The following is a 13,097-nucleotide window of genomic DNA, read 5'->3' on the forward strand; positions in this document are numbered from 1 at the left end:
AGGGCCCCCAGCTCTTCCAACCAATGTGCTTAGAGACTAAAAGTGCTGAACAGTCATGGTGGTCACCATGGTAGGGAGGCAGACGTGGCTCTTCTTCTAGCCCTATGCTTCCTACCTAGTCTGGATGGGCTACCAGTCCTCTTGAGCCCCGTTGGGGACTGAGTTTGTTGGGCAATAAAGGAGCCAGTGCAGCAGAAGCATCGACATAGTTCTTCACTGAGAAGGAGAATGTGCTGGGCTGAGGGTATGGCACCTGCTCCTCGCCAGGAACCGGGAAGCAGAATTTCATTCATAGGCTGGGTTTCAGACTCGGTGACTGTTGGTTGCTAAGCCCTGCTCCAATGATGCCAGCCCTAAACTAGGAGGGCAAATGTGTGAAACATCCCATGTCAATGATACAAAGAAAGAGAAGAAGCAAAAGTATTAGGGGAAGGTACTTTCAAGAAGACAGTAGATCCTGAGCCGGAAGAACATTTGTGGGCTAACACTGAGGCAGGAAAAGCAGCAGTGAAGAGGCCCAGGGTAGAAGAGCACTTGGGATAGACCAGAGGAAGAGGGAATCTTAGGAGGACAGGGATGCACGGAGGCCCTGCAGACCATTGCTGGGGTTGGCTCTTCTTTTTGTGGGAAAGCCATCACACGGTCCAAGCAAGAGTGACGGCCTATGACTATGACTGGCTATATTTTTAGTCAACAGTTTGCTTCCAGCTACCTGTGTCTACCATGAATCTAACAGACCTTAGAGGTGGTCACTCTTCATGCTGGCCCTGAATGTCACCCTGAGTCCTCCTAGAGGAGGACACTAGGCACTTATCCTGGAACCATGGTGGCACCATGGGTACTTTCTCCTTGTCCCAGGAGTCCCGGTAATCAATGTACCTCTTCCTTCCTGCAGAATTCCAGCTTCCTGTGACTGAACCTGACATCAACAACAGGCTGGAGTCCCTGTGCCTCAGTATGACGGAGCATGCCCTGGGAGGTCAGTATGTCCTCCCCACACACCTGGGCCAACTTGGGGGGGGGATGGGAAGAAAATGAGATCTCACAGGATAGGAAGAGAGCAGCCTTGGGGTGCTGTGGAGTCCCTTCCCTGCACAGTCTTTATGCTCTCTTCTTTTCGTGGGAGATGAGTCAGAGAAGGCCAGAGAGACCCACACCATTCCCCCTAGGCCTGGAAGCTCTTCCCCTAAGCACACACTGGAACCCCACAGCAGTGGTCCCAGCCAAATGCAGGAGCTGGAGGCGTCAGACACACAAAAGACACGGCTTCTAATGGCAGTGTCTCCCACAGCGTTGGATATGTTCCCTCTCGGCACTGGATCCACCAGTCTGGGCCAAGCATATCCCAACATGCTCTAAAAATAGAATTTTTGAAACAAAGATCCCTGCTTGTTTTTATACCTCCCTGTTGCAAATGGCTTGCGTGACGCTGGCGCCCCAAGCTAGCTGAGGTGCCCTTTGCCACATGACAGGCATGGGTTGGATACACTCACACGTCTTGACTAGAGCCAGGGACATGCTCCCCACGTCAGATGCCCCCTACTCTCATCAGTCTGGCTTGTGCCCCATTATGCCTGTCCTGGGGGCTTCAGTGCCCTCCTGGGCCCACGCTCAGGGCATTTGTAGAGAATTGGTAGGAGAAAAAGAAATGAGCTCTGTCTACCCTCCCAGCTACCCCTTCCTGTCCTCCTCTTCCTCAACAGCCCTCTTCTCCCTGGATGTACCTCTCTGCCTGGGTGATGGGCCACCTGAGATCTGGGCCATTGCCACACCTAGGGCCCAGCTGAGCATCCTCTGGCATCAGTGGGTAGAAAGGCTGCCTGCTGTCAACTACTGCCCCTGAAAATTCTGTTGCCAGGTCCCTCCACCCCTGGCTTTTAGATGTTTAATCTCTGTAGGCGAAGGATTGTGGGAAAATATAATCTGATCCTGAAAACAAAACAGGAAATAAATGGTTTGTAGGGAGCAGAGTGAAGGGCTGGAACTCTCCCAGCAGACTTCACGTCAGGAGGGAGCGCCAGGGCCCTGGGGCTATCATGACATTACAGGGCCCTATCTGCAAATCATGCTCCATCTCTCTGGTCGCACTGATTCTGGACGTCTCACGGCACCTCTAGGAGGGGGCAGCAGCTTCTCTTCTCTCCTGTGCCGGCAGCCCCTTAATAAATAGTGGGAGACCACCCAAATAAGGATTAACAAACTGGGGTAGCCATTCAGTGGAATGAATCGCAACCTTACCAGGGCAGAAGTGCCCGTAAACACAACATGGACCAATGTGAAAGCATCACTGGTCAGAAACCCTCAGCCCACTGTACTGCTGCCCTTCTGTCTGCTGGCTGCCTGGGCAGCCTGGTGCAGCATTCCACTGCCTTGAGAGTCAGCAAGGAACCCTGACCTTCCCCACAGGGCCTGATGGACCTCGGATAACTGGCATGTTGGAAGCTCTGATCAAACGGTTAAATGTTGCTATTATCTTTAGCAGTGAAAATACCAACTACTCTTTATTCGGGGGAAGTTTTCATTGGACAGACTTTTTTTCTTTTTTTTTTTCTTTTTTTTTTTTTCTTTTTTTTCATAAGCCGGTTCTTCTATTTTCACAGAATACCTCTTGGAACTGATGGGTTTTCATGAATGTTTTCATCTTTGTTAATCTCCTAAGCCTTTTTATTGCTGTGCTTTTGGGTTTTCGTTTTTCTCTCAATCATCCCCTCTTGTGGGCAGCCTCCTCCTAAGCAGTTTCAGGGCCTGAGGCTTGGCGGCTTGGCCTAGTACAGGAGCACCGTGGCCTCCAGCTCTGGCCGAGTCTCTTTGGGCCAGGCCTTTCCAGGTGCCAGGGAAGATGACCTTGCTGGAGACATCATGCCGACAAATTAAATCATTTTATAGGAAGACAAATGGCAAGACGAAAGCACAGTTAACGTTCCTCTGGGGCTGGGGAAACAGCCCAGTGTGCAAAGTGTTTGCCATAAAAGCATTAAAACCTGAGTTCAAATTCCCGGAATCCACGCAAAAAGCTACAGGTAGTAGCTTTCAAATGTGCCTGTCATGCCCGCACTAGGGAAGTGGAGACAGACAGATCCCTGGAGTCTTCAAAGTAGCCAGACTATCAAAAAACGTGAGCTCTGGGTTCAGGAGAGTAATGAAGCTCCCTGATGTTGACCTCTGACCTTCCACACACAGAGACACTTGCACTTACACGTGTGTGCACATGCGTACAGAGATGAGACATATAAAAAGGAAGGAAAAGAGAAAAGAAGTTTCTGTGCATTAAGGAGGGCGTCAAGTTGTCTGTATCCCAGATGACCATCCACTGTGCCAACTTTCAGGTGCCTCTGATGCCTCTGCGCTTCTCTGTTTCCTTGGCAACGGCGGCCTTCCTGGTGCTTTTCTAAGCCCTTTTTCTCTTGGCCTTCCTTCTCCATCTCTTCTTTCCCTGAGGCCCCTGCAGCAAAACCCAAAAGGACAGCCAGGTGGAGCGCTAGGAGTCTTTCATCAGGCTCTCTGTTTTGCCTAAGTGTGTGACCTGAGGTGTTCAGGAAAGATGAGCCTCCAGGTCTCTCATAGAAGGGCTCCGAGAGCTATAGGACATTCCACAGTCAGAGTCTGAGGCCCATACTGAGAGAAGAGCACACAGCTCTTTCTTGGGGGTTCTTAAGTTCACACTCTCCCTCTTCCTTCTCCCCTTGTCAACTCACCCTTCCCTAAGCCTTGCCAGCCCCACTGTCACAGATGCAGAGATCCTATGCAAATTACTTTCTCAATGCACTAGGACAGCATCTCTTGCAGTGATAACTATAAAACCTATGGTGTTTGTGGTGTTTGCTTGGGTGTGGTGCCCCCCCCCCCCCCCCGAGGTTGTCAATGTGCAGTCCTCACAACTGAAGATAGTAAGTCTGGCTTTCCTTGGAAGCTGTACCGTGTTGTTGAAATGCAATGTTAATGTGCCTTGGAGTTGAGCTAGTTGAGATGTTCACACTCCCGGCTCTGGCTCCTCACTTTCACAACTATGAAGATTTAGCATTAATGTGTGGGCCAGAGAGCCAAGCAAGAGTGTGCTATACTTCTAGAGATATCTATAGACATCACACAACACAGTAATCTCTGCACACACTCCTGTTCTCCTAAGATTGTTAGGCCCTATGCACAGGCTCAGGTTGACACCACAGAAGGTCAGTTATTGATCAGAAGTTCATGCCTATGGGCTAGCTGATGCTCCAACACCCAAAACTGGCAAGGACCACTGTCCCCTCTTAAAAATCTCTCCCTAAATTGGCATAACTTACATGCATATGCTTGTCCATTCTTGCCTGTACACATGCACACGCACACACACAAGTACAAATAAAATTGGAGAAATCTAAATAATGGATTATATCAAAGTCATTGTCTTCACTATAATGTCCCATTACACCTTTACAGATTGTCACCACTATGGGACCTGGCAGGGTACCCATATGATCTTGCTAGACCATTTCTTATAAATGCATGTGAACCTATAATTATCTCAATATTAACTATTCAATAAAAAAAAAAAAATCCCCAAGTTCCAGCTGGCAGAATTGCCAATATGACCCTACCAGCAAGGAGGTCAGGAAACCCCTGCAGGAGACTCACTGCCTTTCATGTCTTCCAGGTCCCTAACTTTCCCTGGAATGCTCAGGCACTTCTATCTTGCCTCTGGGTCTTGCATAGCAACTAGAGATGTTCTCCCCACTAGGCCTAGCTGGCTGTAATGGGGACTGGACTAGCCACACTGGCTGGCCTCTAGAGCTCACCAAAGCCAAGGAAGTATTCTATAGCTAGTCCACTATTGCCCTCATCCAGCAGTCACTGGACATCTTCTTTTCTACTCTGTGATGACCAATCCACGCTTCTCTCTGCCTGCTGTATGTAGCCCCATCAGCTCCAGCACGCACCAGCATGGGTATTTCTTCGCTGCTTCTCTGCCGCCACCATTGCCTTCATCAGACTACTTGCCAGAGAAGCCAATCTAAAGTGAGACTGCATTGTTCTGCTGTTTTTAGCTCCCCCTGTACCCATCCAAGGTCCTTCTCTTGGTGTGCGAGATAATTGGGTCTGCTACTGGGGACTGTACTAGAAACCTGGTGAAAACAGGCAGCAGAGCAGAGCCGAGCAGCTCCACAGTCCAGTGCCCTCCCACAGACATACACCTTGCTGTATGACCGATTCTCTAACGTGTCAATGAGGCTTGGGGAATTACCGTCCCGTCACGAGCTCCCAACTCTGTATGCACACGGCACCTGGCTTTGCTTTTCCGGCCTTTGTGCCTCTTCTTGCTGCTGAGAATTTGGATCAGCAACATCCATCCATCCCCCTGATTGCCCCGCTGTGGGCAGGAACAGGGCTCTTTGTCTGTAGCCTTTCATCAAGGACTTTCAGTAAGGAAATGGGTGTGAGCTCCTCAGTTGGATTTGCGTTCCTATTAAAGCCCTTCCTGTCTTTCTAGGCCTGCTCTGACCACTTGGCCCCCAAGCCCTCACCCTACACCTAGAGTTCACCACCAACCCCTCTATTTGATGTCCCACCATCCACCTCTCTTGTTCCCTGCCCTCTGCCCATCATCCTTTCCTGCCTAACATACTCCTACCAGTACCATCAGAAGTTGGTTTCTCTTTATGAAACCTTGGCTTCTGGGGCTGACCTACACATTCCTTCCTCCATGTTCCATCTTTCTGGAAACACACTGGTCAGACCCATCATCACTCTGAGCATCTCTATCGATTTACGTGTCAGTAATGTAAATTCTAAACTGTGAGTACTTGGGAAGTAAGGACGGTCGCATCTTGGCTCCCAGGCTCAATAGCGTTCCTGTTACTCTCCAGAGGTTGGATGGGTGGTTATGTCAGTAGGTGAGTGAGTGGGTAGGTGGATGGGTGAGTGAATAAAGACATCACCTCAGAGCCCAGGATGCTTAAGGGGCTGGCATTGCTGGCGGTGGGCTAACCCAGCACCCATTTTGCTGATGCAGTCCTTTGTGGCTCCTTTTCACAGATGGGGTTGACCGGACCTCCACAATCTAGAAACTGAAGAGGAGAGTGACCGCGCTGGCCGTGAAATCGACTGCTGCGGGCCCAGTGTCAGCCATCTTCAGGGTTGCATAGAATCTTCCAAGACACTTTGCAGCCTTTTTCCCCCTGGTCCCTCGCCCATTTTGATTTTGTGAGAGCGTAGGTCATCCTTGTAAACATATCAGTAGACCTGGGGTTGGTTATGTTGTCATTTGTTTCTGTCATGGGATGGGACGGTATGCAGGGTGGGGAGGGGACTTGAGGGAAATGTGGGGATGGGAGGGGGTGGAGGGATGCTAGTGGCTTCCTGGATGGAAATGGGGTGGGGAAGAGTGTGGCTAGGAGAGACACACAGGAGGAAGGGAGCAGCCCTGCCCTAGGGAACCTCCTCAAAAGCCTGGCTTCATAGTCAGGCTGCAGAAGACGGAGGATACAAGCAACCAGAGCAAGATGGCAGCTGGCCTGTTTGTGTCTCCCCTGACTGGATTTCCCTGAGGCCCTGCGTGAAACAGCCACGAGAGAGGGCCGTACAGCAGTAAGGGCAAGAGGATGAAATTCCCTCCAGCAAACTTTCAGATAAACTTTGATTTGTGTATTGTTTACATAAGAATTTTAAAGGGTACATAATGTGTAGCATTTGGGTAGAACTCTTCATACTATATGGGTTTTGTTTTGTTTTTGTAAAAGACTGATTATTGTTATGGATTCATTTTGTTTCATCTATTTTTATAATAGTAGCAGGGTTGTCTTTTAAAATGGCTGCCAAGCTCTGCTTCTCGGGAAGATGGATGCAGTCAAGGAGGCCTGGAGTTGCCATCCTCCCACCACGAGGTGGGAGGAGTGTGTGGATGGATTTGAAGGGCGAGGACGTGGCCGTGACGCAGCTCTAGGCAAGGACATAAAGATGGTGGCACCATGTGATCAGTTATGGATTTGCTCATTGGTCACCCAGAGATGATGAACTTTGCAACCCCTTTCTGGGCTGGATCTACATCCCTCCTGAGGCCTGTCTTGCTTTCCACCATCCCCACAGGCTCCATCCTACCCCCCCACCCCCCCACCCCCGTCTCACTCCACAGACACGCAAGTGGGTACAAGTCCTTCTAGAGGTCTCCCACGCAGAGCATTTGCAATAGAGAGACCTCGCAGGAGCCTGTGCCTGGGAACTGTATCCCTTTTACTCCATCTCTGCTGAAGAAGAATGGTCCAGCAATAGTGACAGAGAGACAGACCAGTGCAGAGAGGCAGAGGCTCCACCATCCAAGGCGGGCAGTGAAGCAGAAGCAGGAAAGGTCAAATGGGTGAGAGAAACAGTGGTTCTGTCCATGCATGTGAGTCAGAGACTGGCTGTATTGTGGGGTGGTTTATCCAGCCTACATAGGAAAGGGAAAACACACATGTACCCAGTACACAATGAGAGATCCGCTGTGGCACCACAGGGTAATAGCTCTATTTCTTAAGGGCAACAAAGACAGTATTTCAGAATTTGATGCAATGGAGGATATTATAGGAAATCAAAAAGGAATTGTGCACGGCACTGGGAAATTAGTTGTGTAAGTGTGATGGTATGAGTGCTTAGCCAGAGGCGTGATCTAGGAGGTAATATACTAATAGATGGCCCGTTTATTAAATGGGCAAGACCGACGCCTCTCTAAAAAAAAAATAATAAAATAAAAAAAAGAAAAGAAAAAAAAAGAAAATGTGATGTCTAAGTCAAAATTAAAGGGATCAGACCATGAAATGGTGGTACCTTGCCTATGGTTATTTTTTCAAGTTAATGAAGGGTATCCAGACTTTAAAGGCCTTAGTAAAGATCCACACAACTTTGTTTGCCTGTCAAGATTACAAATGTAAACCCAGCCCAGCCTTGGATGCTTGCAACAGAGATCTTGAAGTCTTTTGACAGTCCAAAAAGCCAAGGGCACGGTAAGCAGATAGAGAGAGCTTTTAGTGAGCATGGAAGGCTTGGATGCACTATCCTGTGCAGCCCATTACAACAGCAGTAACAAAAGATTCAGGCCAACTCCACGGGTGACCAGGTCTTGAAGATGCAAATTCATGCGCAGAAGGAGGCAGCATGTTTCGTTTATATATATTTATATACATATATATATAAATGTTTTTAACCAAGTGCCATTAACACTCATCCCTCACGTCCCTTTTCCAAACAAGTTCAATGTTGGGGAAGGAACTGGGATGGAGGATCACATGTAAGTCAGAATAGGCCAAAATGTCGAAGGGCCAAAGGTAAGGCCAGAGGGTCTGAGGATGTGTTTGGAGGATGCTGAGGAGGAATAGAGAGGAACAACAGGATTCCTCATCTTATAGGAAGGAAAGGGTGTCGGATCTGCCATGAATCCATAAGGACAAGGCTACTCAGAAACCTGATTGTAAACACAATCACATGAGCGTGAATCTTCGAAAAAGAAGACCACAGAGTATTTGCAAATCTGAATTTCTATTTATTCCTTCATTGAATATAGAAACAATGGCTATCTGATTATTAGAGATATTATTTTGGATATGTTACTTATTAACTCGCTATGGCTGGTAACCATGATAAAGTCTGTTATTAGTAACAACATAATTCTTTTTTTTTAAAAAAAGAAAACAAAGGAAAGCTTATTTTTCATTGATTGTATAGATTTATCTACTTAGTTGTGGTTTGCTATGTTGATGTTTTTTTTAAGTTTTCTGATGATTTTAAGAGCCTCTTCCCACCTTGTTTTGAGTCCTGTGTTGACTGCAGGTATACAGCTCAATTTAAAAATCCTAAAGCAAAGGAATCTTATTTATAAAAAGGGTCAAACAGTTGCATGCCTGAGGCTGAGGTTAGACCTTTAGGGATAAGCTGCAGTGCCTTTTTGTATTTACCCACTGACACCCTCTCCCCCACCCCCACCGCCATGCAGCTGTTTTATATAAACAGGAAAGGTTTAAAACTTTCACAGTAAAATCTATTTCACTGCATAGGTTCCCCCCACCCACCCCTTGCTCTGATTTAAGCAGCATGTCTCTGCACTGTCTGAGGCACAGTGCTGGTCTCCAGCATCATGGGTGATGTTTTATTGGTGCTTTTTACTCACAGTGTTTTCTTACCAGAAAACAGTAGGAAGAAACACACAAACTGTGTACAAGACACGAAACATTGCTGCTGATGGTGTTTGGTTTGGTTTGGTTTGGTTTGGTTTGGTTTTCTCCTTCCCCGCCACGAACTTTTGAGTTTCACTTTTGAAAACACAAATCGAGCAGACGGACTAGATGCTGCTGGGTCTGCCTGCCAAGGGCTGCTGTTTGCACCACGCTCTCAGGCCCTGGGTTGAACTGAGTGAAGATTCAAGGTCTTTTTCTGCTCCCCGGGATGGGGGCTGCAGCTGAGCCCCACCTCTTCCCGTTCTTCCAAGGCGACACTGAGGGAAACTAGATTTCCTTTTGAGGTGTCGCTGGATGCCTTTTACAGAATGGGAGTCTTCTCCGGGTCTTTTGTTCTTCTGTGCCTCTTGTAGTTAGTGCTCATGTAAGGTTTGTAGATCTGTGCACCCCAGAGCCTGGGCTGAGGGCTGAGTTAGGAAGTAGAGGAAAGTGGGTTGCCTTTCCACTAGAGCCTAAGTCGGGGGGGGGGGGGGGGGGAAGCACCCTGCCCAGGGTGCTCAAGTGTGCCTATTACAAACAGAACCTGCAGAAGGATAAATTGTCCACGGAGCTGTGATAACACTAATGTTGGTTTGTTTTTCTTTTTTACAACTCATCAGAGATGTTTGCAAAATGACTTTTTTTTTTAAAATTCCTTTATCTTGACTTAAAGGTGAATGTGTATCCCTCTGGGAGGAGCAAGGAGAAAGCAAGAATGTTAGTAATGGCCAACAGAAGACTTCCTCCCTTAGTAATATATAACCCTCACGTATTTATGCCTAACGTAAGCTGACCTTCAAAAGGCTTCCTTCGTTGCATGCCCTGTGCAGGCATCTGTATTGTACATGCATGCCTTTTGTCCTGTTTTCCTGTATAAAGTTAGTGAACAAAGAAATATTTTTGCCTAGTTCATGTTGCCAAGCAATGCATATTTTTTAAATTTGTCATATATGGAAAGAGCATGTTTGTTACATGTAAAAGCTTTACTGATATACAGATATACTAATGTTTGAAGATGCTGTTCTTTGCAAGTGTACAGTTTTCAAATGTTGTTACCAGTGACAACACCCTTGTGGTCTAAACTTGCTACAATGTATTTATTATTCATTTCCTCCTACAGAATTAAGAATCATGGCTATATTTCATATGGTTATATTGAGAGTGACGGGAAATGATTAATACAATGTTTTGTAACACTGGGGTGTGTGTGTGTGTGTCTTTTTAATCCTCTCTTTTTATAAACACCATCAATTATTTAAAAAAAAAAAAAGACAAGCCGGGCACATACCTTTAATCCCAGCACTTGGGAGGCAGAGGCAGGCAGATCGCTGTGAGTTGGTAGGCCAGCCTGGGCTACAGAGCAAGATCCAGGACAGGCACCAAAACTACATGGAGAAACCTGTCTCAAAAAAGCAAAAACAAAAAACAAAAACAAACAAACAAAAAACCCTCAAGTCTTAGGAATCAGCCCTCAATGAAGAACCAGATAAACTTACTGGTTAACTATTCTCAGCTGATAGCACCATGTGATGTCCATCATTAGCCACATGCTCCTTTTGGAAATGGTCAGGGAAAGGGTTGGCAAATGTATGCAACTTGATCTCTGTGTGCCCAGAATAGTCAATAAATGCTTTGCCCAGAGTAAATGCAAACTACGTAAGTTCTCAGCATTCTATGGGTAAGTGTGTGACGGGGAGACAGGCTTGGGTTGAGGTCTGGCTTCCGCATTCTCTTAGCTCCGTGACCTAAGGCAAGGCTCTTAACCTCTCTATGCCTTGTGTTTGTGTTTTGTTTTGGCCTACGATGATTCAACCTTTATGTCTTTAGACCTTTAAGCCAAAGAGAAGTGAAAACAAAATATGAGACAGAGGTTAGTCCCACCTATGACCCCATAACCCCAAAGTTCTCTGAGGTAGCCTCACTTGGCACTAGGTCAGTAGTGTCTTAGGGTTTCTGTTGCTGTGACCAGACAGCATGACCATGGCAACTCTAATACAGGAAAACATTTAAATGGGGTTGGCTTACAGTTTCGGAGGTTTAGTCCATTATCTTCCTGGCAGGAAGCAAGGCAGCATGCAGGCAGACATGGTGCTGGAGAGGGAGCTAAGAGTTCGACATCTGGATTGGCAGGCAGCAGGAAGAGAGACACTGGACCTGGCTACGGCATCTGAAACCTCAAGGCCCACCCCCAGTGACACACTTCCTCCTGAAAGGACCAAGCAGATGCCATAACAGGCTGTCAGTCTTCTCTCGAGATTTGGCCTTAACTTCAGTTTCCAGAAATTTAAGCAAGCAGTTTCTGGGAGGGCCATGAACAAAAGACATAGTCCTTGCAGTAGCTCCCTTTCTGCACGTACTCTGACTACTCAAGGTTCAGCCAGTTGTTTACTGTCTGGGACCCCTCACCAACTTAGAGCTATGTGCATGGGTCTGTAAATGTGCAAGGCCAGCCAGCCTCCATGGCAGCTCAAGGACAAAGCCTGGGACGTGTCCAGGCCTGCCCAAAAAATAACTGTAACCCACAACCAGTAAATTCAAAGGTTACATACCCTCTCCCAATCATACGATGCCAAAGCTTGTACGGCCCTGCTTGAGGATGGTACCCCTCACCCTGAGAGCTCAGGGCCGTCCTCCACCCGCTGTGTCGGATGCTGGACGCTGACCAAGCCTGGGCTTGCTTGTTATTAATAAACCCCTGTGTGTTTTCCATCTGATATCGGCTCTGTGGTGGTCTTGCTCCAGGGTCTCATGATGGGGCTACAACACTCCAACAAAGCCACACCTCCAATAATGCCACTCCCTGTGAGTCTATGGGGCCATTTCATTCAAACCACCACAAACGAGCACACAGTGATTCCCTTTCTCCAGGCTCAGCTGCTTAAGAGACATGAAAAATCTAAATTGGTGCTTGAAAACATATGCTACACTATGAGACAAAATGAAATTCCTCATGAAGTTAAATCCTTATAACCCAAATGAGCTGTAAGACAAAACACACAAGAGAATATTGGCTCTCACTTTTAAATGTACAGAATGAAGAGAAAGGCAGGATTATCACTGCACCTAGAATGGGGTTGTGGTAGTTGGTCCTGACAAGCAAAGCTACAGCTCTCTACATCAGCCTCTGTAAGGGAATGTTCAATCCTGGAGAAGGCTGTAGCATGAATCTTAAAAGGTCTTATTAATAAGATCAAACCTGAGCTAGGTATCAGGGTAAAGCTGGAAGATCAGAGAAGCAGAACAAGCCACAGCTACCTCACCTGGCCAACTTCTCAGCTGATCCTGTTTCCTCAGACTGGAAGCCTCTGTGTCCTTATCTGAATGGGCCTCAGCTGAACTGCTGCTCCAAAGCCTAAAAGCTTAACCAGCCAAATGCTTCTAGTTTCTGGTCTTCACACCTTATATACTTTTCTGTTTTCTGCCATCACTCCCTGGGATTAAAGGCGTGAGTCACCGTGCTTGGCTGTATCCTTGAATAGATGGATTTCTGCCTCTGGAATGCTAGGATTAAAGGCATGTGCTACCACTGCCTATTCTCATGTTTAATTTGGTGGCTGTTCTGTCTCTGACACCAGATAAGTTTATTAGGGTGCACAATATTTTGGGGGGAACACAAAACCACCACAGAAAGCTTCTGCCTAGAAGAAAGCTTCCAGGGCATCCTGCAGCCCTTGCACTGAAGAGATGTAATTCCACTTTCAAAAAAGAATTGGGCCAGTGAGATGGCTCAGTATATAAAGGAACTTGCCACCAAATCTGACAACCTGAGGTCAACCCAGGGAAACTATATGATGGAAAGAGAGAACTGGTTCTGCAAAGTGTCCTCCAATCACACACACACACACACACACACACACACACACACACACACTCACACACACACACACTCTCACACACACACCTCACACTCACACACACACTCTCTCTCTCTCTCTC

The 13,097-nt window shown here is 47.2% G+C and overlaps 1 protein-coding gene across 4 annotated transcripts in view; it reads left to right on the forward strand.

The window, feature by feature from the left end:
- Samd4a (sterile alpha motif domain containing 4A) overlaps positions 1-9,653 on the forward strand; it is a 223,480-nt gene extending 213,827 nt beyond the window's left edge. For all 4 annotated transcript variants that reach the window (XM_036198739.1, XM_036198742.1, XM_036198741.1 and 1 more), the window contains 2 exons: positions 896-979; positions 6,013-9,653. In XM_036198739.1, coding sequence (XP_036054632.1) covers positions 896-979; positions 6,013-6,041 — 113 coding nt within the window. In that variant the 3' untranslated portion in view covers positions 6,042-9,653. The remainder of the gene's footprint in view (positions 1-895; positions 980-6,012) is intronic.
- Positions 9,654-13,097: the final 3,444 nt, after the last annotated feature.

The sequence above is a fragment of the Onychomys torridus genome, chromosome 9 (genome assembly GCF_903995425.1).
Source record: "Onychomys torridus chromosome 9, mOncTor1.1, whole genome shotgun sequence".
In the NCBI taxonomy this organism is placed as follows: Eukaryota; Metazoa; Chordata; class Mammalia; order Rodentia; family Cricetidae; genus Onychomys; species Onychomys torridus.